Source organism: Rhamphochromis longiceps, linkage group LG7 (genome assembly GCF_057381845.1).
Source record: "Rhamphochromis longiceps isolate RC_006_pf linkage group LG7, R_longiceps_female_GT1.1, whole genome shotgun sequence".
Taxonomy (NCBI): domain Eukaryota; kingdom Metazoa; phylum Chordata; class Actinopteri; order Cichliformes; family Cichlidae; genus Rhamphochromis; species Rhamphochromis longiceps.
This window is the reverse complement of record NC_140563.1, coordinates 5530704-5557176: the sequence shown is the minus strand read 5'-3', so window position 1 is coordinate 5557176 and position 26473 is coordinate 5530704. Positions and strand designations below refer to the sequence as shown.

At 40.3% G+C, this 26473-nt stretch overlaps 3 protein-coding genes across 5 annotated transcripts; 2 read left to right on the top strand and 1 right to left on the bottom strand.

The window, feature by feature from the left end:
- Positions 1-1922: 1922 nt before the first annotated feature.
- On the bottom strand, positions 1923-12637 carry tmem86a (transmembrane protein 86A). The gene is made up of 3 exons (XM_085411785.1): positions 12498-12637; positions 6785-7049; positions 1923-6490 (listed from the first exon to the last, which is right to left on the bottom strand). The coding sequence occupies exons 1-3, from the start codon at positions 12516-12518 to the stop codon at positions 6063-6065; spliced, it is 714 nt and encodes a 237-aa protein (XP_085267911.1). The 5' UTR covers positions 12519-12637; the 3' UTR covers positions 1923-6062.
- Positions 12638-16346: 3709 nt separating this feature from the next.
- Positions 16347-21652, top strand: spty2d1 (SPT2 chromatin protein domain containing 1). 3 transcript variants are annotated; one of them, XM_085411771.1, is made up of 7 exons: positions 16347-16708; positions 17074-17235; positions 17521-17635; positions 17801-19360; positions 20357-20516; positions 20608-20685; positions 20827-21652. In XM_085411771.1, the coding sequence occupies exons 2-7, from the start codon at positions 17173-17175 to the stop codon at positions 20918-20920; spliced, it is 2070 nt and encodes a 689-aa protein (XP_085267897.1). In that variant the 5' UTR covers positions 16347-16708; positions 17074-17172; the 3' UTR covers positions 20921-21652. The 3 variants fall into 3 exon arrangements, with proteins under 3 accessions (XP_085267897.1, XP_085267899.1, XP_085267896.1); XM_085411773.1 differs by lacking the exon at positions 16347-16708 and having other exon boundaries at positions 16717-17235; positions 17801-19276; positions 19313-19360; XM_085411770.1 differs by lacking the exon at positions 16347-16708 and having other exon boundaries at positions 16717-17235.
- Positions 21653-21791: 139 nt separating this feature from the next.
- Positions 21792-26471, top strand: uevld (UEV and lactate/malate dehyrogenase domains). The gene is made up of 12 exons (XM_085411776.1): positions 21792-21985; positions 22585-22669; positions 22753-22818; positions 22947-23110; positions 23197-23338; positions 23425-23519; positions 23656-23761; positions 24042-24212; positions 24298-24462; positions 24730-24817; positions 24949-25072; positions 25229-26471. The coding sequence occupies exons 1-12, from the start codon at positions 21944-21946 to the stop codon at positions 25391-25393; spliced, it is 1413 nt and encodes a 470-aa protein (XP_085267902.1). The 5' UTR covers positions 21792-21943; the 3' UTR covers positions 25394-26471.
- Positions 26472-26473: the final 2 nt, after the last annotated feature.

The window sequence follows — 26473 nt, the reverse complement described above, 5'->3', positions numbered from 1 at the left end:
ATTAGTCAGCTCATTCAGCCAGAGAGATTGTCTTTTATCTTTAGCTCACAAATGATTTTCTGTCTTAAAAATAAGAAGAAAGAAAAGAATAGAAAAAAAATGTTTTTTTCTTCCTCCTTATAGGTGTCCAGTTCTTCCAGAATAGCTTGTTTCACGGGACTCTGCATCAGGCCACCTATTTAAAAAAACCCTCCAGTTTGTTGCTCTAGTTTTTGTGTGACCTTAAGATTCAAACGAAACTAAGTTAACTCACGGTACATGTTGCACCACATCCACAACAGACAATAGTGTGAGAATAGTTTTCTGCCAATTATGCAAAAGGCCACAATTTAAAGCTCACTTATCCCCATAGCTTACTTTGCGGATCTGTATCATGTAATTACAATGACCTGTGCTTGAAGGCAGGCTGGAGCCGTTGTCAGATATCTTTCTTTTCTTGCACACCCAGCATTGCTTGGCGTATTGGACTGTGCTTTAAAAAACAAAACAAAAATCAAAGTTGCCTCAAGATGCATTTCAAACAAAAACAAGAACTTGTGTACCTCAAAGTGCTACAGGGCCTCAGGTACAACTACATTTTTAGGACAGTCTGCACGGATCCGTTTTCACTTCTTCGTTTTTGGTTGTCTTTTGTTTTGAGGTTTGTTTGGCTTTGGGTTTTTTTGCTTAGTTTTTTGTGTCTTTTGGCCAGTGACACCAATCTGCAGCCGATTTGAGGTCAGGTGATCAACTTTGCATGCCAGCTGCTTGGCCACTGCTTGCATGCTAACTTACTGTATTGCCTTACAATGCAATGCCTGTATAAAGGATGTGTATGAATCCAACAGATTCTACTTTCAACCATAACGTCCACTTAGCCACAGTGTTATCCATTCCTTTTAAATCCAGTGCTTTAAAAAATACCAGATTACTTTTAATCTGCATATCCGACAGTCTCTTTAAAAGACATTACCTCAGAGCAGACTGCTGCTTGAGACTGAGTGTGGTCTGGTAAGGAGCTGCCAGCGTCACTATTGCTGGCGCCCACAACTCCATTTGTATAGACCCACCAGAGGACTGGCAGTCAGACTGCCAGGTTCAAATCAATTAAGCACCAAAAGGCACTAAACTGACGTCACAGGTACCTTCCGTTTCTCCCCTATTCAGCTAAGCCACAATAAAGTTGAAATACCGTGGAGTGAAACTTTGAATGGTTAGTCTCGGCATTTCAAAGAAACTAAAGGCTGCTGCGCTCAAACGGAACTTGATTCTTGTGCATTTCTAATAGATTTCTTTGATGTTTTATTGCATCACATTTTCATTAATGTGATTAAGTTTTTTTTTTTGTTTTTTTTTTAAAAAAAAGGACTTTCTTCACTCTTCAGGAGTGACATTATTTCATCAGTTTCATGTATATTTCTTGTCTCACGAGGTCTGTTTTTATAAGGGCCATAAAAGAGATACTTTATTTCTTAGAAGACTGGACTTCTTTGATGGCAAGACTTTGGCTGCAAATGAATGGGACACATTTGAAAAGAACTGGCACGGATTCAGCAAGACAAAATTCTTAAGATGTCTGTGTGCATGTTGAGGAAGAAAATACAGACAAGGTAAGGTAACAGGAAGCTGAAATGGAAGAGAAACAGAGAGCCTTGTCGGTAGAACTCTGAGTTTTCACAGGGTTAACTGCTGTTGAAAGCACATTTCCCTCGGCCAGACAATACTGCACAGCAGCTACTAGAACAGAGCTCTCTGTTGTCCTCCAGTTCATTCTGTCTGTAATGGCACTTTACTGCTGAGGACCATCAGCTTCAGTAGAAACACAAAAAAACCAAAGAGTTATAAACATCTGCTGACATTTTCAATGCAGTGATCCTAGGAAACCAACAACAACAACAACAACAACAACAACGAAAAAAAAAAAAAAAAAGACATTTTGCTGAACTTGCATTGTAATTGCATTTATTTCTCCAATAGTTATTCACATTCATAGCAGTTTCACTACAGGAAAGAAACTATTTCATCTCTACAGTCATGAAAGAAAGAAATCACAATAAAGTGAAAAAATCAAGGACAACAAGGTAAAGCACGTCATTGAATTAAAAGAAAAGTGAAACATTCTTTCAATAAACGGAATTCAAATTCTGCGTTGCAAGGGACCTTAAAACAAGAATTAAATAATCTGTGGGAAACAAATTTGGCTTTTCCCACATTGACAGCCAAAACATTTTGGGTTTTCATTTTCTGCAAATGAAAGGATAACACTTTAAAAAAAGATTTATACATCAAGGTAAGTAACACTTAATTAAAAGGAATGTCTTTTAAAGAAAACACATGATTCTCACATGCTGATTTGTCACTTTCAAAACACTAACTTTTTGAGAAAAAATGAAAGGAAAAATGAGCATATACTTTAGAGGATACAGTACACAATCCTTTGTTAATAACACTTTCACTGCTAAGTTTAAGGAGAGATCAACTGGCCTTACTTTGGGTACAGAAAAGTGCAGAATATGGGGAGGGGGGTAATTTTACAAAGATGTTTATTTCCACATATTTCTCTTAAGCTCATACTGATGTTGCAGGGCTGTCAGCTGCAGTAAAAAACAAAACAAAAAAACATTGGTGTTGATGTGGAGGAGTCACATCAGCCCACTAGTCATGCATGATAAATATACAAACTTTACAGCTATCCGTTTTGAATGAAACCCACTTCGTAATCATGAGCACAGTGCATTAGCAGCAAAGTCTTCAAATCAACAATCACAAGAAACAACAGCAAAAAGAATTCAACAAGAAAACTTCTAATCAAAGAAAAGTGCTAACCTATTCAGAGGACCAAGTGAAACCACAGGACTCACTGTGGAGACCTCTGACAGCTCTCTCTGGTCCCTTTTATATGCGCACACAAAGCTTTGAACAACGGGCCGTTGACAGACTAAGGTAAACTGATGCGCCTGCTGGCCTGCCATCTGTGGGGGAACAGGGTGGTAGCTAACAGCTTCCCCTCTGTGTCATATTTCACCTTGTAATCTAATTCAAGCTACAATATCACCCAATAATAACCTTCGTCCTCAATGAAAAAGCTAAAAGCAATCCTGCACCAGTGGTGGTGGGGGGGGGGGGGGGGGGGGATTTCTGTCACCTGTGAAACAACAACAGCTGGTTTGACACATGAGAAACCTCTAATGTTGACAAGTTCCACTCAGTCAAATGAGTTCAGTTTTGAATTATAATTTAAGCTTGGTTTCTGGAGCCCAAATCAAATAAAAGCAGATACTTTAGAGAAGAAACAGTTTGGCCAAGAAGAAATATTTCAAAAATAAATGCTCTGTACTGTAGGAACAACAGTCAGGAGGCTTTGTGTAGCAAAGGACAAAGAAGGAGGTGCCCACAGAAATTGCCCACATAGTAAGGATGAGTAAGACTGCTTGACTAAGTCCCTGCATGGTTTACTTGAGGCCATGTACTAGAGTCTGTGTTGGCTAGCATCTCTACTTGCACTCCACTTTCTTTTAAGACTGCTATCAAGCTTCGGTGGACGGCTTTTAGCACAAAGGCGGCCGATATTAATTGTTGACAGAACGTGCTCCATTGGTGATGAAAACAGGGAGAGAACTGCAGAGTCAGAGTCTGCAGTGCTGGGAGGACAAATTAAAACACGCAACAGAAGAAAAGTGGTCACACGACCAGACTGATGGAACATTTCTGACTGACAAAGCAGAAACATTGTGCTGACAAGCATAGTGACAGGCTGAAAGAATATTGAGGAACTTTCTGGCAAAGCAGTAGTCAAGAATAGCCACTTGTGCCAAGTGTCTTTCTTGGTCAAAGCAAAACTGCGATACTGATATTGATAAAAACCTTGATGACAGTCAACACCATTGTCTGCCTGCAGATCTGTCATGGTGGCTAAGGTGATGCCTAAACACCTTTTGAAGTGTTTGAATGTGTGTGGGGTTTTTTGTGGTATGTTTTGTTTTTGTGCGCATGTAGCTGCTGACAGCTGTTGGGATCAATGACCCAGCAGAAGAAACCCATAACATGGGCTTGTATTTTTCCACGGTTGCTTCATAAACAATATATACACAGCATCACATCTGAGAGTTTCATTATTAAACTAGCCTAAAGTTCTTAACTGACAGTAGATCTGCAGTCTGTTACAAAGCTGCAGTTCTGAAGAGGCGATGGGCATGAAGATGGTTTTAAGAGCATTGTGATAATACAATAAAAATACCCAGTAGTGTGTGTACTTCATAGAAACTCTGTTGGTTCACAGCATTTCGGGCCTCGAGTTGGTTCTGATTTGCCACAAGAACACACAGATGTTTAAGCAACAGCTAAGAAAAAAAAAAAAAAAAAAAAAAAGCAGTGTACGCACTCTCACACATATGCAGACGCTCAAAAACACGTGCAAGTGTAGACATCTGAAGAAAAAGTTGCAGTGTAATTCTTAAATATTCAGTAAGACACTTAGTTTTAAAATAAAATAAAAATTGCAGGGGACAAAACAAACGAGAGGTGAGAAGCAGAAATATGTAAGAGATGAAAGACAAAATAGGAGCCAGCCTGTTAGGGATTAGCTGTGGCGGATTTTGCAGGATTAAAGCTGATGAAGTGTCCTGTGAGAGGGAATTATTGGGAATAATGGGATAACTGTTTCCTCACATGACATGCCAGTTCCCTTGTCTTCCCTATTTTTTTCCCCATTTTGGTTTTTCAGTTTGTTTTGGCTGCCTTAAGGACAAAGCGCACACTTTTGTGCATGTATGCGTGCATTTCATTATAAGCGAGTGAGCCCTTTCCCAGGGCCCTGACAGACACACACAGAGTTGATAAACAAAAAGATTCCATCCTGTAACATAGCCCTTCTTTTCAGTCTTCATAACATTGCTATTAGGCCAAATAAGCGCATGTCAGCTGATCCATTCTAGCAATAAGATCCCCATGAACTTTTTCCAATAACTAACACAGCAGGAGCTGTGGGTGTCAGGTGTGTGTACGTGGTAACATCTGCACCTGCGTTTCTTAAAAAGCTGCTGGTGGGGAAAACAAATTCCTGGTGGACTTAACACCAAAAGGAGAAGCAGGTGCACACTACACAGCAAGTAATAATGTGTGCAGTAGTCTGCTGTGACTATGGTATTTAGTGTGTTCTCTTTGTGACAGCGGGACACTGACAGCAGTGTGAATCTCAGGAGAAAGCTAAACTTCTTCCCCATCCAACATAAATGTTCAGTCATGAAACTTACAGTACACACTGGTTTGTTGACACCCAAATTTCCCTCCCTGAATTTCAGCCTTATTGGTTTACTTTTTATCATTTTTTTAAGCTGTGCATCTAGTTATTCGAGGACATCATGGAAGAAAAAATACTTTAAAAAATACGTTGATGATGACTTATGAAAGTGTAGAGGGGCAGGATTGTTATAAATAATATCAAGGGGATGGCAGATAACGAAAACAGGTTTGGACAAGCTTTTAGAATAGCACCCTTAATTAAGGGGAACACAGAGCAACAGAGAATGGAAAAAATATGTATATGTCGGTATTAAAAAAACCCTCCCTTTTTAACAACAACAAATAACAAACTAAATGTTAAATAGTAATGCTGGACAACATAAAGCATACGTCTGTGCTGGGAGTGTGAGGTGTGTGAAAGGACTGTGTGCCAAGCGAGGTAAAAATCAAATACATCAACGCACACAGACCCCATTGCTCTCCCATACACACTCCTTGAAGGTGCCCAGTGACATGCTTCCATTAGCCAGTTAAAAGTATGTAATACTCTCTACATAGCAGGTTAATATTACTGCACTTATCACCTTTGTAACTAGGTTGAAAGCCATTCTATCTTTAGAGGAGGCAGGTAGGACTGTTGTTGGGTGAGGCAGAAGATAATACTACTGTATCTTCTTGGTTAGAGGACACATGTGAGATTACAACGCTAATGGGGCAGAAGGGTGATGTAAAGGCTGTAGTGGCCCAGCGGTGTTTGAGCACCACACTGAGATGAAGGCTGGGGGCTGGGAACCTGGCAGTGAGATGTGTCCATAATCACATGGTTTGGAGACTGCTGCAACTCATGTTCTCTTCCTGGCCACCTCCACATCCTGGCACTCAACAGCTGACAGTGCTATGAGCATCTGGGCAGCGTAGTAGGTGGCCATGATGATGGCTCGCGAATGGGGCACAGGGAAGCAGAACTTGTTGACTGCAATGGTGAGGTCGGAGACCATGAAGAGCACGGCACCCAGGCAGGCAGACAACTTGGTCCAGGTCCACAGGTCATTCGCCAGCTGCAAACCTGCGATGGCCCTCCAGCCCATGAAACCAATTAGGGCGATGTAGACGGCCACCAAATAGGTGAAGGGGCCAGAGAGGTAGGGGTACAGCAGGATATAGCACAGAAAGGATACAGCAGTGATCACCAGCCCAGCACGCACGTTAATGGGCTTCATCCCAAAAGCAGAAGAGTAGAGTATATGGGTAATGGCAAACATCAGAAGGCCTGTAGAATATTAAATAATACATGAAATCATAATTAGGTTTTAATACAAGTTGCTTCCATTGAGTTTTATTTAGTCTTTCTAATGGTTCTGATTAATGTTTTCAACGGGCTCAAAAGGCCAAGAAGCCAGGGGGAGTCAGGTGATAAAACAATTCCTGAACCAGGGGTTATGTCTGTTAATATTTGATGGCTGTTTACAGAGATGTTTTTAAATGGACACACCTAGACATTTATTGTTATATGGTTGAATTACATCTGATGAGATAATTGTTAAAATGCAGAGCTTTTCCTCACCATGGACAAAGTAGCCCTGCTCCTGCCAGATGAGAAAGGCATCACCCAGAGCAGAAAAGATTAGACCAGCCAAGATCTTGCGGGCACTGGAGTGAGCACAGAGAAAGGTGAAGCCATGAGCCAGCAAAAACACCCACAGGCAGAAGATGGGCAGGCATTTGATCAAGGCGCTGAACCAAGATGGGCTTGAGGTGGGCAGCCACAGGACAAAGTATACACAGGTTGCTTTGAAGAATGGCACCAATTTAGGGCCTTCACTCTTGACCTGAAAGTAAAATGAATAGTTACATTAATAACTGAAATATAGTTGCAAATACATGTGATGCTCTTATAATCATCGACTTAACCTCTTAAGCCCCAAGCCTACCTGATGTCCTGCCTTTTGCCCCCGTATCTGGGGGCGTTGGGGCTTACGAGGTTAAAATAGATGCATTTTCTGTTTGAGCTGCATAGTGTTAGATTTGTGAATAAAGGAGGGAAAAAAACAAGTAGTGAGATTTAAAACTGCTGACTTTGTGTGGCCATTAGTTTCTTGCCGTCAGCCATACGTACACGTGTCACTGAAACCAAACTTTGTGGGAAAAGGCTGTCGAAGGAAATGAGAACGCTCCCAAACTGTGACTCCTAGTAACCTTTAAATTTCTCCTTTTTGCAACTAATTTTATTATTTTGTTTTTCTTTCTCATCTGGTTTACCTTCTTCCTCGTATATGAAGTTACTGAGAACTGTGAAGTGTAATCATCACTCAAGTTCCTCTTTCCAACTGTGTTACCAGTCATATTTATTTTTGTCCAAATAGATGAGGCACACAACACGCATACAAATCCAGAGTATGAAAAAGTTTCACAAAACCCCTGGAATGATGAGCCACCGGTGATTCTGAGAATCACTTTTGAGGCAGGCCTGTGGGATCAAAAGGCAAAAGAAAAAAGAAAGTGGGTGAGGTGGAAGGGAAAGGCACTGAGTGTGGGTTCACTAGAGGTGAGATCGCTGGACGAGAGAAGAGTATATGAATAAGGCGGGAAGAAGAGGAGGAACAATGGGTCATAGTGCAGCAAGGAAAAGTTTCAAAAGACTGGACAAGAACTGCTGGTTTGATGTCCCAAAGGGCTATTTTACAGCGTGTTTTTTTGCATCCTACCCTGATATATTCAGTGGTAAGCAAAATGATGTAAAAAAACACAAAACAAAAAAACCCCCCAAAAAAAGCCCTGGCATGGTTGCAAAGTTCAAAAGAGAAAAAAAAGGAAAGAAAGGGCAACTAGGACAAAGAGAAAGGAAAATAAGAAGAAGCACAAATAAAGAAGCCTTAGGGGGAAAAAAAACAAAAAAAAACAAAACAAAAAAAAAAAAAAAAAAAAAAAAAAAAACAGTGAATGAGCTGGTGTACCACCATTCAGATGACAGCTGGATGTAGTAGCAGAGGAGGAGTAGGATAGAGACTGAAGGATCTTACAGTTTATTTCTGTGAAGGAAGGTAGAAAGGAACAGACCAGAAATGCACAATTCTTCAAAAAAGTAACAGATCAAATGACAGTACAGGATCAACTGAAGTGTTCAGTTTATTTTAATTCAATTTTAGTTGTATACTGCCAATTTGCAACAACAGTAGAATGAATGAGACTTATATAGCAAGGTAAACCCCTACAATATTAACTGGAAAACCCTAATGATCAGACGATTCTCTGTGCTGAAGCACGCGGAAACATGGAGAAGGAAGAAGGGGGTGAGGTTTAAGTGACAGAGTTTAGGTGACACCAAACCTACTCTAGAGTACCTGATAGACTACCAGCAGGAAAACAACAGGGATCTGATGCACAAGTTCATACAGTCATGACCATATTGAGCTAAAAGTAGGACAGCAAAATAACTATTGCCTGGGTTCTCCAGTATTAAAAGCAGGATGCTGAGAAGATCATTTGCATGTTCCCTGAAAGCATGCCAGACTAGGAAGGCACTTTGACCATTTTTCTAAATGTAATCAACAGTCTGCTTCAGGGAGGATGCAACAAACACATTACTTCCAAGGGCTTGTGTGGTGCAAGGACATCCATTGAGAACGAGACAATAGAGGAAAAAGGCAGTAATGTATCTGTCTAAATTTCCTGAATTATATGGTCTCCAGGAAAGCCCTTGCTTGGAAACAGGTTTCCATCAGGTAGATATGCCAGGAGTGTGTTTTAGCACTCAGTTAGCTATATGTTTATCCACTGCTTACATGTGTTATATGATCCTCCCAGGAGCTCTGCAGACCTACTAAAGCTTCATACACAACATTATTTGATATTGTTCCATAGTCACAATATAAGTTTTAGCTAATTATATATATATCCTTAAGATGTGATTGCAGAGTGTATGAAGATACCTAGCACACGCACACAGAGCTTCTGGATACCTAGTGGTCTGCGTGCCAAGATTGGACATTTACTTTTAAACTCACCTCTTAAGCCGCTTCAGCATATGGATTACAATACTAAAATTACCCCTGATTATTACTTCAAATTCTTGCGTTATAAAGTACTTTTAGTTAGATGTATCCTGTAAAAATAAAAGTTGTTTCAGTCATTTTTCTTTGAATATTTAGGTTTCCTACCAAAATGGCAAAAAGAGAAGTAACAATACTTGCTCTGCCACTTTTTCACTCTGACAAGATTAAGATAAATTTCAGCAGTTTTGTTTTCTGCTTTCACAATACATTTAAGATTAATATCAGTCTCCTCTAGGTACAAGTGTAATGCTGTTTTCCACTGCCATCAAACCAGGGCTAGGTATATAATGGGAACTAATGCACTCCTTTCCATTATCCACTTTGCTGTACTTGTACAGTGAACCTATCTATCACATTAAGGCCACATAGGTGGCGAGGCAAGGAGACGGCCCTGGCAACACTCCCAGACTAACCGATATGAAAATTCTACTTAAAAAGCCAGGGTTGTCTTACTTTAGGACAGAGCACAAGAAAACACCACATGCCATATCTGTTACACTCCTGGGACTCAAGGATGACTTTAGGTATTCTCATTACACATATAGCAGTTAGTTCTTATTAAATAAGGTCCAGTGAAAACAGTTTACTATGCTCAATAAGGCAGTGTCAGTTTGATTTCTATCTACAGACAAGACTAATGATTGGTTTGGCACTTAAGAAAGGAAAGGAAGTTGGGAGGAAGTCAGTGACTCCTATAACCTTTAGTCTGTTCTATGCTGGGTTTGAGATATTTTTCAGTTTCGTTTTTTATTCTTTGCCATCCAATCATGGCATGTACACGCTAAACAAAATCCTTTAAGAAGGAGAAAGGCATAACTAAAATAGGATTTGAAACATTTATAACATAATCCTTTAAGTCTTCTAATACAATTAGGCTTCAATTTTGTTACAGTGTTCTATAAAAGAAGTTTCATTTTGCAAACTTAGATATGAATCCAGATTATGATAGTATCAGGAGTTCAAGTATTAATTTCTGTCATATCCTAAACAATTGCTGCTGTAATATTTCCCCACCCCCATTAAAATGTGATTGCACAAATTTTTCCAACAGGAAAGCATAATTGCTTGTGGGAATCCATAAACTGCTTTATACCAGTTTTAATGGGTTTCTTGCTCAGATGATCAGCATTGTTCTCCTGTTCAGTTTCTTGTACTTGACTGAAATTGGTGGAGTTATGTAGCACACTATCATCTCAACTGTAAACCAGTCCACTCTTATTCGTGGAGGCGTCAGTTTGTCTGTGGGAGCACTGAAGACAGGGACATTAGCGATGGCTGTTAGTCCTGTAATAGCCGGCTGTCGCCAGAAAAAAAAAGGAGAACATAATACCTCACTTAAGAAGCAAAGAAAATGAATCATTTCGTCATCATTTATCTGTCTAAATGATCACATTATAAATAAAGGATGTTTGCAAAAGTGCAGGACCATATAAAGCTGAACAGCTACACACACCTGCTCCTGTCCTCTGTTAAACAATAATACTGTTAATGATTGACTATATTTGCATGATTAGTCAATACACATCAACTGACCTTTAAAAAGGCACCTCGTATCCTAAACCAAAGAAAAGACAATTTGTTCTTTCTTTTTTGTGTCCTTTTGAAGTACAGAAATATGGCGCCTCTAAAGTCTGCACAGCTGGCATGTGAGTCTTATGACAATGTTATTTCTACGAAGCATCACACAACTCTGTTTTTTCCATCTTTGAGCTGCTTTAGCTCAACAAAGATGACTTGAAGACATTTGGGGATGCAGACTAGAAAGGAATACAACCTTACTGCTGCACTGTATGACGTCTTGAGTTCCTGACGTAAGAGTAAAAACTTCAGTTTCTGATAAAAAACAAAACAAAATCCCCCCCACTGTGGGCACTGGATGTGCTGATGCCTCTACAGATGATCAATATAGCCAAAAATAAGCAAATCAAGTTAAGGCAAGCAACGTGAGTCAAAGTCTTTGGGCAGTACAGATTGGTTTCAGACTGCATGTGCTCTGCCTGTTTGAATGGTTCCTTGACATATCTAGATTTAAAAATGTTCATAGAGTCCCTTATAAGGACAACATTTTGCTCACTGTTGTAAAACTGAGTGTAGTACTGTGTTTAAAAAAAACATACCAAAGAATCAAGCAGGAACTGTTGAACTGCATCTAAGTAAAACTGAATAATAGCAGCCTCCAGTGGGACAATAATCACGTTTACTTCTGAACAGGTACTGGCAATTATCAGACACTAACACACCAATATATTATAATTTTTCAGCATCAGAAAAACAACCCTGAATAAAAGCATACATCTTTTTCTCAGCAATGTTGGGACCCTAATAGAAATAAAGGAAAACCAGGACCTGCACAGTATCTTCATCACTAAGGAAACTAGTCTGTATGGCAGGCATTCCTCCACACAGGCTTACACACCCGGGTTTTCTACAGGCCAACTTACAATGAACCGTCCTTCATGGCCCCAGCAAAGGGGGTAAAATTTCATAGCAGCTCTGCTAGAGCAAGATGATGCTCCACCTGCTTAAATTATTCATGTAGTTATCAGCTTTTTTGTCAAAATGGACGATTTCCAGGTGAGGTCCATTATTGAGCCAATAGATACGCCAAACAATAAACTCTATATAAAGCACAGCTACAACAAGGGAGATGAAAAGAAAGCCAGAATCGACCACAGCTCGGCGCATGCGTTACTGGAGGGTAAGGAACGGGAAAAAAAAACAAAAAAGGTCGTGGCATGACAGCTTTTTCTTTTTTGTCAGGGATAGCCTTTCGAAATTTGTGTATGTTCAATACCGAGAAGGAACAAGCGAGCAGCGTCGCTGCTGTGCCAAAAAAGGGAAACGGCTAGACGGAAACAAGAAAGTTTCTGCCTTGTGTCTGCACAAACACATACAGAGGGACACTATTTAATGACGAGAAAATGAGATAGCTGCGTGAGTTACCGCGAGCACCTGAGCGAACGGTTTTTCATTTAGCAGACGCGCTTATTTACTGGCAATTAAATAATGAACCAGAGAGCATGCGCTGGCCTTCCGAGATAAAGTATGACAAGATATGAATAACAACGAAAATGCCCCAGTAAATGCTTGAATAGCAGCTCGAGGCAGTCGACAATGCACACATTAAGGATGTTATCTTCGGAAGTCTCGTTATTGTATCACTAGCTTAACTAGCCGCTGTTTATTCCTGAATGTTTTAAATGGCCATTTGAAACTGGTACTTACCACTGTTACTGGAGAAACCATTTCTCCCTCGGTGCTGCCCGTGCCGCTTAAAAAGGATACACTGATTCGTTTGAGTCTTCTTGTTTATGTTTTACTGAGGAAGGCGAGATGCCGATTGTTTTTGTCCTCGATCCTGTGGGCGGTCCGACATCAGAGAGGCAGTGACAGGCCTTTCAGTGTTGACCAATAGGTGCAGAGACTGGTCTTAGAGGGCGGGATTAGGCGTCAGGCGACGCCCTGATAGGAGGAGTCGGGGTTCCTTTTACATACCGGAGCAGATGGCCTTTATTTACATTCTACGGAAATGGAGCTTGATTTGTCGAGCTTGGTTTTTGATTGCACATTGACAGTTCAGCGTTAATTGATCATATTGAGCGTTAGAGATGAGAAAACATTACTGCTGTATGGATGATGAATTGAAAGCTATTAAGCTATTAATAACCACTTTTCTGCCGGAGCATTTTCAACTCTGACACCTTACGCTCCTCTTTTTTTTGTTTTAATTCAATTAAATTCAGTTTTATTTAGTGCCAAATCACAGAAACCGCTGCTTCAATTTGCTTTAAGGTCATTGTCTCCAAACCATACGCCATGACAGGCCTCACTACTTTCTTGTCAACCTTCACTGTTGCTGCTGTCCTACTGTCACAAACCACTCTTGTCACTCCTCCCCACCTGCTCCAACCTGTGTGCGCTCCCTTCTTCAACTTTCTTGTGCACTGTCAATTGCTTTTTATGGCTGACCCCAGGTATTTAAACTAGTCCACCTTCACTACTTCTACCCTCTTGCATTTACTGTAACACCTCTCTTTCTCTAATTCACACATGTATTCTGTTCCAACTTTCATTCTCTTTTCCCTGGAACATACCTCCACCTCTCCAGGATCTTGTCCACCTGCTCTCACTACAGATCACAATCTCACCCACACTTTGAAGTCATCTATCACCCCTACCACCTCACTACAGTCTGGCTTCATACATGTTCTCCACCACCTTCACAGGCATCTCTGCGACTACTTATGTGATACCAGTTTCTCATTTTCTCTAGCTCCACAAAGCTACAGTGCAGCTTCTGATCTTCTCTACACTTCTCTATCAACACCCTCAAAGCAAACATATTTTATTTATCTATCATTTTTTCTCCGCTTGAAGACATACTGCTACGCACCGATTGTCAACTCCCTTCTTAACCAAGCTTCCACAACTGTTTCCTAGCTAGCTAGCTGTCGTGGCTCATCAGCTTTATGCCTCTGTAGCAGGGGCGATTTTAGCCCATTTTGGGGGGTGCTTCAGCACCCCCAAAATGAATCAAAGCACCCCCAAAGATTTCTTACTTTTTTAAAAGATATTTGCTGTTTGTGGGACACACTACTAAAAATATAAAAAGCATACAGTACTTAATTGAGATGGAACATTTTAACAACAAAAGTATAGATAACCCCTCCCCCCTCCCAAAATGGTTTGTTCCAGCTCGGCTCTCCCCTGCTCTGGCTCTAGCGCCGTTGCTGTGCCAGAGCGATAGTGGCTGCAGCGGAGGGGAGGTGGAAGTTCCTTGCAGGACATATTAGCTGCATTTAACTTTCGGTTACTCTTTATATAGTTAGGTAGGGGTCAGGCCATGTTTCTTTTTAGCTGAAAAACATTACACCCAGGTAACCTGCAGTGTTGAAAACTTGTTTTCCAATGATGTTTGCTACCCTACAAACCGTCCTCCTCTGTAGTAACATCAGCGATATTTGACTGTCCTGTTGATCTCATTGAAATGTATATAGCCTATTTAAAATCTAAAACTTAACATTGTCCGTAGCCTGCCGTTGTTACCACTGTTGCTACAACTGTTTGAAATGTAATGAGAGAAACTGTTTTTTTTGTCATATGTGTATGTACCGATATTGAACCCTAACTGAAAACCTAACTAGCTAACTGACTAGTTAGTACCTTGGGTAATGTTGGATCAGTGTTTCAATATTTATATCCTTTATTAGATGTACATGTGGTTTGGTTATTTGCCTTTTGGTTGAAAGTACACTGAGAGAGGACTTTTTTATTAGTGATCTTAATAGTATTTTTTTTATCTAATTGAATACAATCTATTTGTGTATGATTGTCAGTCCAAAGAGGGAGAGAGGAAAGAGGGGAGCATGAGGAGAAAGTACAAGGTCAGGAAGAACCAGGTAAGAAAACAGACAGGGAGTACTAACAGGCAAAACAAAAACTGTTAAACTGGCAAAGAAAAAAAACCCCAATTAATTTTACTCATACAATCTGGAAGTTGTGTTCTCTCTAGATTAAAGCTGCTATACAGAATCTGCAAAACAAACTGGGTTGTCAGCCCTGGCACTGCATTACCATATTGAGCTTCAGTCAGAGGAAGTCACGGTTGCCAAAGACTTTTTGAAGCTCAAGAGTGAGGCTGGTGCCATCCCAGATATGTTAACATTGTACAATCTTCTGGATAATCAGATCTTCCCCACACTGAAAACTGTTATTCAGGTTGCCCTAACAAACCCAGTTAGCAGCTGTGGTTGTGAGAGGTCTTTTAGTGTCTTGAGTCAGCTCCATACCTGGCTGAGAAGGACCATGGGTCAAAGCTGACTCCAGCACCTGGCTGTGATGTCAGTTGAGAAAGAGATGCTTGAGAGACTTGACCACCAAAATGTGATAGACAGATTTGCCAACCTCAAGGTGAGGCGACATAGGTTAAAAGAAAAGAAAAAATCTGCAGAGCCATAGTAGTATCTGCAGTAAAGATCTTTTCATACATTATACCATAGGCCAAGGTGTCTCAATTTTCCTAATTTTTTAATAATATTTTGTACATTTCAAGGACTCTTTTATTTTTGGAGTGTATTTTTTATGTATCTGTATTATATTATACATACACTTTAAAAGTGAATCTCTGTCCAAAAAATGCACTCAGTTTACTTTTTACTCACTATGAGCATCATTTTCATCATCAGTTTTTTTTTAAATTCCAATCCATTCTTCTTTAGCAGCATTTAAATAACCTTTATCAGATTTGATGGTTTTGTTACAGACTTGTCAAAAAAGTGTTTTGCTTTTCTTTCACAAATGTGGGGATTAAATTGTGTTAAAATGTACAAAACAGTGATGTCATGTTTTGTGACGAGGACCCAGGCACAGAGAGACTTGATGAATTTAAGAATCTTATGATTTAATAAAGAAATTTGCAGACTTGCACAGAGAGGGTAAAATTATGATGACTGATAATGGAGATGAAGACAACAGACGATGAGGACAGGGAGGAACAGGGGTTTAAATGCACCAAGGAGACAGTCAGAGGGAATTTGGGACAACTGGAGACATTTAGGGATGCAGGGACTAAAAGAGACAAGGAAGAAGTCTCATCGTGATGAGTAAAGTTTACCTTGCCTGGATGGGCAGCTCTCTGGGTGCTCAGCACCCCCAAAGCTCTGATCCTTGAATCGCCCCTGCTCTGTAGTAACGACACCTCTGTACGTACGTCACACTCTTGTTTTTGAAAAACAGTACCAATACACTTCTTCTCCATAGGCATCCACTCACTCTCCAAGATTGTTGTATTATCTTTTGTAAGCCTGTCCTCTTTTATTACATGATTTTTATTGTAAATATTTCCAACACTGGAAACAAGTTGTAGCATCTCTTATTTATTTATTTGACGAGGAAAGAAAAGACACGTGGAAACAGCTCTGTTGATACCTCGCATCAAATTTCTAGTGTTCTAGATTTCCACAGTAGTGGCGACACCATGTGGTCTGCAGCTGTCAAAACGTGTTCTGGACGGACATTGCGTAAGGAAACTATGGGGCCGAAAACGGAAGTGCTCCTCATACATGTATCCGGCAAGTGTATGGAGGAACTTCTGGAAGTCCCGTTATACGAACAGACAGTCGGTTCCTTTATCCACGATCAAGATGGATCACCGCTTCTCAAACAACGAGTTTCTATAAGACTGCATCTTATAGTGTATATAAGATGTAGTCTATGGGTTAGGAGGACCATGTGACATTTTCAGAGTCATCGTCCTGTCTTCAGCGGACACGCGTCAACAAAAATAAATATTTGTATTTGGAAGTTAATTTGTTGGGTTATTATTTTGTTCGTGAAAATGAATCAAAAACTCGCTCACATATAAAATATTACACGAATACACTTCGGACTAAAACGTTTTCTGACTCGTACTCCCACAAAGCCGGATATACGCACAAGTGAGTCATCTTACTTCCGTTAGTAGCTCTTCGGACCTTTAATTTTCGTTCTACCCAGCTGCTAGTCTCTACTAACACCCGGCGTCGGTTGTGCTCGATTTATTTATTTTTTTGTTATTTGGAGGTTTTTGTCCATCTGTAGGTGCTGAATACGCAAATTTTGATGGGGTTTCCCTTAGTTTGGTGCGTTATCAGCGCAGAGCGGAAGTTCGCCTTTCGAGCTTTTTGGTTAGCTGACGTTAACGTTGCCAAACGTTAGATTAGCTAACTTTGCTAACGCGTGCTATTGTGAAGAAAGTAGGATTAACTACTCTGTTTGCAAATGTCCTACAGTAGACTGTTACTGATACAGTCGTTTGTTACAGCTGTCTGGCTAAGTAAAGTTTGGAAACGCCTGAAAGCTAAACAGTCATTCAGCACTCCTGCTTGAGTCTTCAAACAGCCAGCCTACATCGCCGACCGAAATGATGGATTTTGATAACATATTGAACATCGCCTCACAAAACCAGGGCCTCAGCAGTGTACAGGTGAGTAGAAGGCTCTCACTGGCAGACGTTTTACTCAGGCCACTGAGAAAACTTAACATCTGTGGGTATGTGTGTGAAAAAACAGATCAGGGAGGGTCTGTTAATGTAGCCAACTTTCATTGTCGTCATACTGTATAGACGTGTACAAACATGCTACATTTTATTGTGACATTAGATTACCATTTTTGCTATATCATTATGGGGAGGACTGTAAATGTTAAACAAGAGTGTACACTTTCCCCATAAACTACAACTTGTATTGTATGTGTTCTTCTCTTTGAGCAGAAGAGATACAGTTTACAAGCTGGACCCCCGAAAAAGGACCCAAAGTCAAAGGGTGTAAATCCTGCTGCTGTGCAGGCACTTCTGAAGAAGCAAGTCACTGAAAACAAAAAGAAAGGTATTAATGATTTAATAACTGTTAAGTTTCTAATGCAGAATATTGGGATTTATTAGTTATGGACTGTTGTATACAGATTGTTCTTCATTCATTTTGTGTGTGTGTGTGTGTGTGTGTGTGTGTGTGTGTGTGTGTGTGTGTGTGTGTGTGTGTGTTTTTTCCTAGAATGGGAAATGAAGAAACAGAAAGAGGAGCTATTAGCCAAGAGGGTTGAGTTAAAGTCAGACCGTAAAGCGCGTGCCATGGCCTCCCGAACTAAGGATAACTTCAAAGGCTACAATGGTGTCCCAGTGGTAGAGGTTCCCAAAAAGAGGAGATCAAAACATGATATGCAGGAAGATGACTTGAATGGGGGAAGTTTTAGGAATAATACAGTTGACCCAGAGGATGATGAGGACAACTACGAGTATGAACAGACAGATTCAGAGCCAGAGTCCGAGCCCGAGCCACTGAGGCCTGGGAGAATAGCGGGAAATAGTAGCAGTAGTAGTGGCAAAACCTCTTCTAAAAAAAACAATGGGCCGCCCAAGCCCCCTGCACCTTCCATGAACTTTGCTGACTTGCTCAAATTGGCAGAAAAGAAACAGTTTGAACCAGTTGATCTAAAACCCAAAGTAGTGAAAAAGGAGGAAAGGCTGCGCACAGCAGATGAGATAAAGGAACTGGAGATTGAGCGCAAGGCTAAGAAACAAGACAAAGACAAAAACTCAAAGGCAGACAGAGGAAGAGATGGGAAGTCTCAGTCTGGTTATAGTTCAAGTCAAAAAAACACTTTTGAGAGGGAACAGAAGAACAGCAGACCACAAAAGATCTGCTTAGAAAAACAAAGTGTGCCCAGTGGGTCAATAAAGAAGTCACAACCAACAGTATTTAATGATACAGGCCTCTCTTTTTCCAAACTCTCTGGTAGTGATAGAGAAAGAACCAAGCTGTCTTGCAGTGATAAAGAAAAATCCAAGACAAGCTTGTCTAATTCATCAGGTGTCATAAACAGTAAAGTACCTTCAAAAGCCATGTCATCTCAGGTTTTAGCCAAACAAGGGGCCCCAAAGCCCTCGTCTAGCCACAAATCCAGCACCTTAAGTGACCTTAGCTTCAGAAGAGAAAGCTCGTCATTACTTCAAGGAAAAGTTTCAGGTATTCCTGGGAACAGGCCCTCTTGTACAGCTGGCACAGGCCAGAAGTCCAAACAGGTGAGTTCTCAACAGATTAAGCCTAGTCAGGGTAGCTCCTCAAAGCAGGGACCCACAAATGGAGACCCCAAGTTCGGAAGGGGAGAACCACCACGGTCTGGAATGAATTCTGCAGCAAAATCAGGTGGAAATTCAGTGATGAGACCTTCTTTGAGTGGCCCCCCTAAGGCTGGGAGCCAGCCTCAGTCAAAAACTGGAGGAACATCTGGTAGTGTGCCAAAGGCCAGGCCTGGTGGTAGTGGCCTTCAAGGTCATCCTGGAAGTATTGTATCCCGACCTCAAGGAAGTGGACCAGGTCGGCCTGGCAGTGGAGGACTTGTACCAGGAAGACCAACTAGCAGTAGTGGATTAGGACCTGGAAGACCAAAGTGCACTGTAGTGTCAGAGACCATCTCATCCAAGAATGTTGGTGGACCCAGGCCAGGCATGCCACCTCGGCCGGGGATGCAAGGCATGCCACCTCGGCCGGGGATGCAAGGCATGCCACCTCGGCCGGGGATGCCACAGAGACCTATGATGAACAGGCCACCAGGTAACAATCAGAGTGAAAATAATGATATGAAATTAAGTTAAGTTAATCATGGGTTCAGTTACGGACACTGTTTAGTGTTTTAGTCACGAGGATATTTAGTAGTGTTACAAATAGCCTGACGAACATAATCCAGAAACACTAAGCACCATACAAAGAACTTCTCTCTACATTTTTAAATAACATTCAACATTTGAACTCTTATTGCAATGGTTACCTGTAACAAAACAAGCAAAAAGTATTTGTAGGTCAAATGTATAGGTCATATAAATGGTGAGTATTTCATATTATAGTGTAATATATGTATGTGTGTGTGTGTGTGTGTGTGTGTGTGTGTGTGTGTGTGTGTGTATGTATGTATATATATATATATATATATATATATATATATATATATATATATATATATATATATATATATATATATATATATATATATATATATGAGAGAGAGAGAAAACAACTTCCCGTAACCCACAAGCAACACAATACAAAGGAAATTGTATTATACATTGTGCACACTGTAATAAACCCATCAGCGTAATATTGTGTTGACTGCTGCAAAACAGCTCTTACCCACTGGAACATGGGACATCTGGGGGGTGTTACATTGTGTCTGTGTCAGGACACTGACTGTGGATTGTTTGGACCGTGTGGATTGCAGGGTGGGGTCTGTGTGGAAAAGCATCAATTCCAGCAATCCTAAGCGGCATAGGCTAGAATTATTATATCATATTATATTATATTTAAAATTGCTAACATTTGCTAACAGCCTGAAAAAAAAACACAACAGTCTGCTACAGGGCAAAGGGTTTGTTTGCCCAACTGAATGAAGTGTCAGCAACACTCACAGCCTTTGTCCTCATTATTGTGTCGCAGAGCTGCGACCTACCTCAGACAAAACATAATTTCAGTGTCTTCTCCCTACTATGTTTATATTGACAAGGGAAAAATTTGATATGCCGCATTTTGAAAGTAATTTCTATATTCATTATCCAGGACCGATGCTGCCACCTATCACATCTGCATACAAGAGGAAATATGAGGATGAGGAAGATGAGTATGACTCAGAAATGGATGATTTTATTGATGATGGAGGTGAGGTGCAGGAGGAAATTTCTAAGCACATAAAGGAAATCTTTGGCTATGATCGAAGCAGGTAAGGCGTGTCACTACATGGTCTGATGTAAGGAAAAATCCATTTAATTGAACTGAAAATCAAATTCTATATTTGTTTTCAACCTTTGCAGATACAGAGATGAGAGTGACTATGCACTAAAATTCATGGAGAGCAGCTGGAAAGATTTGCAGAAAGAAGAAGCTAGGAGGTAATAAGATTTTTTTTTTTGGGGGGGGGGGACCTCAGTTTCTTTTTCTGTCTGTGTGCCATTTGTCCATAGTGGTCTACTCCTTTAAAAAAAAATACAAAATAATGTTTTGTTCTGTATTTCTGTGATTTGCCACTTTAGCCTGAGAATGGCTGTGCAGGAGGATCTGGAGGAGGAAAGAAGGGAGGAAGAAGAGCTGAAAAGAAAAAACGTCAAGAGGAAAAAAATGAACTGAGGCCTCAATGTCGTTGAGAGGAATAAAATAAGATCATTTTCTTCATTTTGCTGAGAGATGCGACAAAGGGATATACAAAACCCAGTGACTGTCCACTTTGGGTGCTTTGTCATTGCTTCTCTCCCTGAGATTAGATAAAACCTAGCAGCATCTCAAGAAAACTGGAGAGGAAGAATTTTAGTAAAAGAAGGCTTAAAAAAGACAATATGCACAAATTATTCAGGCACTAGGATTAAAGTTCTCACATTGTCCTTTCTTATTTATTTTACCTGCTGAGTGCAGGGATACCTACAGTCCCATCTGTTTAAAAAAACAAACAAAAAAGATTGGCATCAACAACTACAGTAATGGAAAAGTGTGATTGATTTCTTTCTTTCTTCTTTCTTTTTCCTCTTTTTAAAAAAAAACAAACAAACAAAACAAAACGCTAACATGAAATGTTATATAAATGATGACATGCTATTTTTGAGGCGAAGTTGTTGCATATTTTTCCAGACTTTTATTGTAAACTCAGTAAAATGTAGACGACATTACCATTTGATACTTTGTTTTATCTTTGCAAGGATCTGACTGACAATAATGCATTAAGGCTTTTGTTTAGTTTTATGTCTGCATTTTCAGAGTATGACAATCTAAAGCTTTTTTTGGACTGCAAATGCAATGCAGCAGGTAGTCAATGTTTTGCTTTGTATTTCTGTGGAAGAGAGAGCAAAAACGATTTCCTTCCCTAAATTGTGTCGAGTATTTTTGTTTATTTTATTTAAAGAAACTGGCATGGTCAGTATGTAAGGTTGTGCTCATACAGTGTGGTAATGGCGTTACATATGTTTTTGTACCTGCCACTTTGCCGTAGTTGATGTCACAAGTGGGCGGGATCCGTCGCCCTGTGTCGCCTGACTACTCCTTAAAGTTTGCGGAAGTTTGTTTTTTAGAGTTCAAGTGGAAGCAAAGTCTCAGTCTGGTGGAAATCAAAAGAAACGAGGATTATTTTTTATTTTCTTTCGGGGAGTCGTGCTTTAATAGATGGACCTCACGTCAGAGAAAATCCAGCGGATTCTTTCGAAGGTTAGTGATTTATTACGAGCTGCTTCGAAAGATCCTCTTAAGTTAAAACTCAAAACATAATTGCCGGGTAGTATAGCAGGCTAGGTTAGCTGCTGTCTCCCTTCACTAACTAGCCGAACCAGCTCTGTTACTGAAGTCTGAGAGAAACCTGGATGGCAATGAGACGGGAAAAAAGAACAGAATGGTAACTTATTTAAAATAGTAATGAGACAGGAAGGGCAATTAAAAAGTGCTAAACTGAGCTGCTTTCTACTCGTGTCTAACTTTGCGTGGACTGCAGTATTATTGTGCTTCACTTATTGTTGTTTGTGCCAATGAGCATTTCCATTGTAGGTGTGGAATACAGCAATACGCAATGACCTGTTGGACCCTTCAAGAAAATGTCAATATAAAAGTAATTGTTGGGTGTTTTGTTGTCAGAATAAATGTACGATGACAAATGTTCTTACAGCCACAAATAAATTAATTAATGTAAATAAAAGATTACTGTAATGACCCAAATCTGTAGAGAACTGATGTGGTACAATATACCTCATGTGTGTAATATATAACCCAAATACGAAACAGTTAAGTCTTCCTTCTCTGCCCCCTGATATTAGTACAAATTTCGTGATGTTGCTGTTGAGGAGTTGGAGAAAATCAATCGAATCTATCCTGGGATGACGCTATCCACAGGCACATACAGTAAGTTCTTACATTAAACCCATTTACTGCTGACCTTCGCACACAAGAACATTAAACTTATACTATCTTTACTGATATTTCAGCATTTAGTGACAGCACCCAAAAAGACCTTCTGAAATTAACTGGCACCATCCCGGTCCAATATGAAGGTGTGGCTGACCCAAACTCTTCTCACTTGCCTCCCAATTTTGATAGAAAGAGTTGTATAATTTAATAGCATCACTAATTTGAGCATGAGGTCATAATTTTGTACTGACTGAGGTGTCTCTGTCCAAAGGTCGCTCCTACAACTTCCCCATTCAGCTGTGGCTGTTGGACTCCTTCCCATTCACTCCTCCCATATGCCACTTGAAACCCACTTCTAACATGGTCATCAGAGAGGGCAAGCACGTTGATGCCCATGGACGTATCCACCTACCTGGCCTTCACAACTGGGATCATGTAAGATCTTGTACTGTCTGGTTGAAATTTAAAATTAAAAGCGGACAAGGTGCTGAAATGTTGCTGTTTCGTTTCCTCTGTAACAGCCAAAGTCATCTGTGGTGGGTCTTCTGAATGAGATGGTTATCAAATTTCAGGAAGACCCTCCATTGTCCTCAAAGACCACAACAGACAAGAAAGATCCCCATGAGCTCCTGGCGTTTGTCTCCAATTTCCGTATCAGTGATGGTGCAACTCCTAATATATAGTTTTATTATAACTGATGATCACTAATGAGACAAGTAGTTCATAGTGATGGCTTTACTAAATTTCAGGTGGAATCAGCCATCACGATCAACCAATCAACAAAGTCTCAGTTATTGGGGGAGGAGATTTAGGAATGGCATCAGTGATGAGCATTTTATCCAAGGTAATCACCTGATTTTATTGTATTTTTTTTAATAAACTGTTATGTCATACAATTATTATTTCACCAGCTTCAGATGTTAGCAATTCCTATTTTACTATTCAGAAGTGGTTTATCTTGTTATTTGCTTTTCATCCAGTGTAAAGTGGATAAACTGGTTTTCATTGATGTCGCTGAGAGTTCCACCAAGGGTGGCAGTACAGATCTGGAGATTTTCAGTCTGCCAAAGGTTGAAGTATCCAGAGGTACGTCACACTGCACCATCAAATAACCCAGAGATGCTTCTTTGCTGAGTCACCAGTGATGTCAGTTTGATTAGAAGGGAGAGGACTGGCACTGTGCTTGTGTAGAGAGCATATTTGATGACTCATCAGGAAAGAGGAAAAAGAAAACATTTGAACAAGAATGGGAATGCCACAGTCAATGTTTGCTGAATTAACAATGCCTAAGCTTTGTGTTTTTCTTTTACAAGTTTTGCTGTGACAGGTCTGCAGGAATTAATTACCATTGTCTCTGCTGTGCTAGATATCTCAGCCTCTGCAGGCTCCAGGGTGGTCGTGGTGACTGCAAACGCATGGAGCAGTGAACAGTCGTATGTCACCGTGGTACAGACCAACGTTGACTTGTACAGAGGAATAATTCCCAGTCTGGCACGTCTCAGCCCTAGCGCAGTGATGCTAATTGCATCACAACCAGGTCGGTAACAGCAGCAGACACGCCTTCTACTGACTGCTCGGCTCATTATATAAATAACGTACGGTCACTCACTCTCTCTCTCCAGTGGACATAATGACCCACGTTGCCTGGAGGCAGAGTGGCTTGCCTCCAACACATGTGATTGGAGCAGGGTGTAACCTGGACTCGGAGCGACTCAGTCATGTCATGGATATCAACCTGAACACACACAAACCAGCCTGGGTCATAGGAGAACTTTCAGATAACAAAAGTGAGCCAGAAAGAAAGGACTGACTATTTAAATATTTGTTGGTTTTTTTTTTTCCTTCAGTGAGTTCCTGACCTGTACACTGACGGTTTTTCCATTTACAGATATGTCTTAACCCATTTATTCACCTCACGTGTTTTTCCCCCAACCATTTCAACCATAAGCAGTAATGCTGCACTACCGGTTCAACTTGTACTTTCTTTCTATTCTAAGGACTTGGAAAAAAACACCAGTCACCCAAACAATTACGTTTCTGTTTTTGTCTCACAGTTGCTGTGATGAGTAACTCTGGGTTGAACTCCAGTGCATCACCTGAGATTGCCCAAGGATCCAGCTCTACCAAACCACTGTTAGACAGGTACTGGAATGAATTATTATAACTTTGAACAAAATGTTATAATAACTGTAAAATATTATAAGTGCATTTTTGATCAATTAAGTAAATATTTTTCTTTTTAAAAAATTGTTTATTTTAATTTGTGCCTGCAGAGCCTTTGAGATCATGAAAAATCGAGGCCAGCGGTCATGGTCGGTGGGCCTTTCTATCGCCGACATTACAAATAGTGTCCTGACAGATAAGAGGAAGGTGCACTCTGTCTCCACACTTGCTCAGGTAGCAACACTAAGTGGCTTGTTATTGAAGCAACTAATTCAAATAATGTGAGTGAGTGTGTGTGAGAGAGTGTGAGTGTGTGATGCTTTCAGGGCATTGTAGGAAAGGTCATTGATTATCTTGTTCTAAAAAAAAAGCCTTTTCTGTTTACTTTAGGGTTGGGGTGGCATAGCTGTAGAGGTGTTCCTCAGTCTGCCGTGCATTATGGGAGTAAACGGTTCCACACGCCTAGCTGGAGTGTCACTGGGACAGGAAGAAGACTCCAAACTAAGGAACAGCGTTACCTCCCTTTCCAACCTCATGGCTCAACTTAGGATATGAACGATACGAGCGGTGTGGGCGTAGCTGTGCTACTTACTACCCCGTCCTCAGCGGGTGGACTGTGTCTGTGCTGAGGTTGCATGTGGTTTCTCCTTGCACTAAAGTTTTTAGGTTACAGGCGTTACTTCTATTTTGAATTTATATAAACCTAATCACAGCATTTGTTCATCCATTCTCCTCAGTGTATAGCAAATCAGTCAATACTGTCAATGTACAGACAGCATTTTGTGTTCCCAGTAACCACATCTATGACAAGCCGTTCATTTTGTCTGGGTAAAAATGACAATTTGTCACAACTTGATACATGAATGTACAGAAACTTTCTGCAAAAACATAAAAACTTGTGACGCTTGTAGCCTTTAACTGTTTTGTCAAGAACAACCAAAGTTGAAGACAAGAGTGCACTTATACCTAAAATGTATGTTTAACCCATTCCAACAGGAGAAAAATCAGGGTGGCTGCAGATAAAATATGAAGTACGAATATTATACGTACTGTAGGATGCTGGCGTTGAATCAGTGGATTATGTTGGAATGTTCTTTCATATTTAATATTAAGGAACTTCTAAAGGTCTAAATTTAAATCTCGTGCCCTAATGTACTTTGTGTAAAGGAATAAATAAAAAAACTAATTTAAGCACCTTGATATTGAGGTATATACACTATATGATACTGTGGGGTGTGCAATAAATATCTGAAAGCAGTTGTGAATTGTCTTTGCAGAAAAGAGGAGAGAGAAAAAAAAAGAACAGATAACCCGGGTTTGTCTCTTTATAAAACTCATAGTTGCATAACTGCACAAAAGCTTTGGTCTGAGCCCAAATCTCACTGATGCCAAACAGATCCATAAAAGGAGTACTGATCCACAATTGGTGGGCAGGTCACATGACAGAATACTCCAGCAAGCCAAAATATACTTGTGTGGGAGCTAAGGTCCAAGTTGTTAGACAAGAATGTACAGTGAGTCTGCAAACCTAGACCAAAGACTTTAGCACTAATTTGTAATTCCATAAAAAAAAAACAAACCCATTAAGAACAGCAAAGTCTGTAATAACAAATGTCAGTGCAAAAAAACAAAACA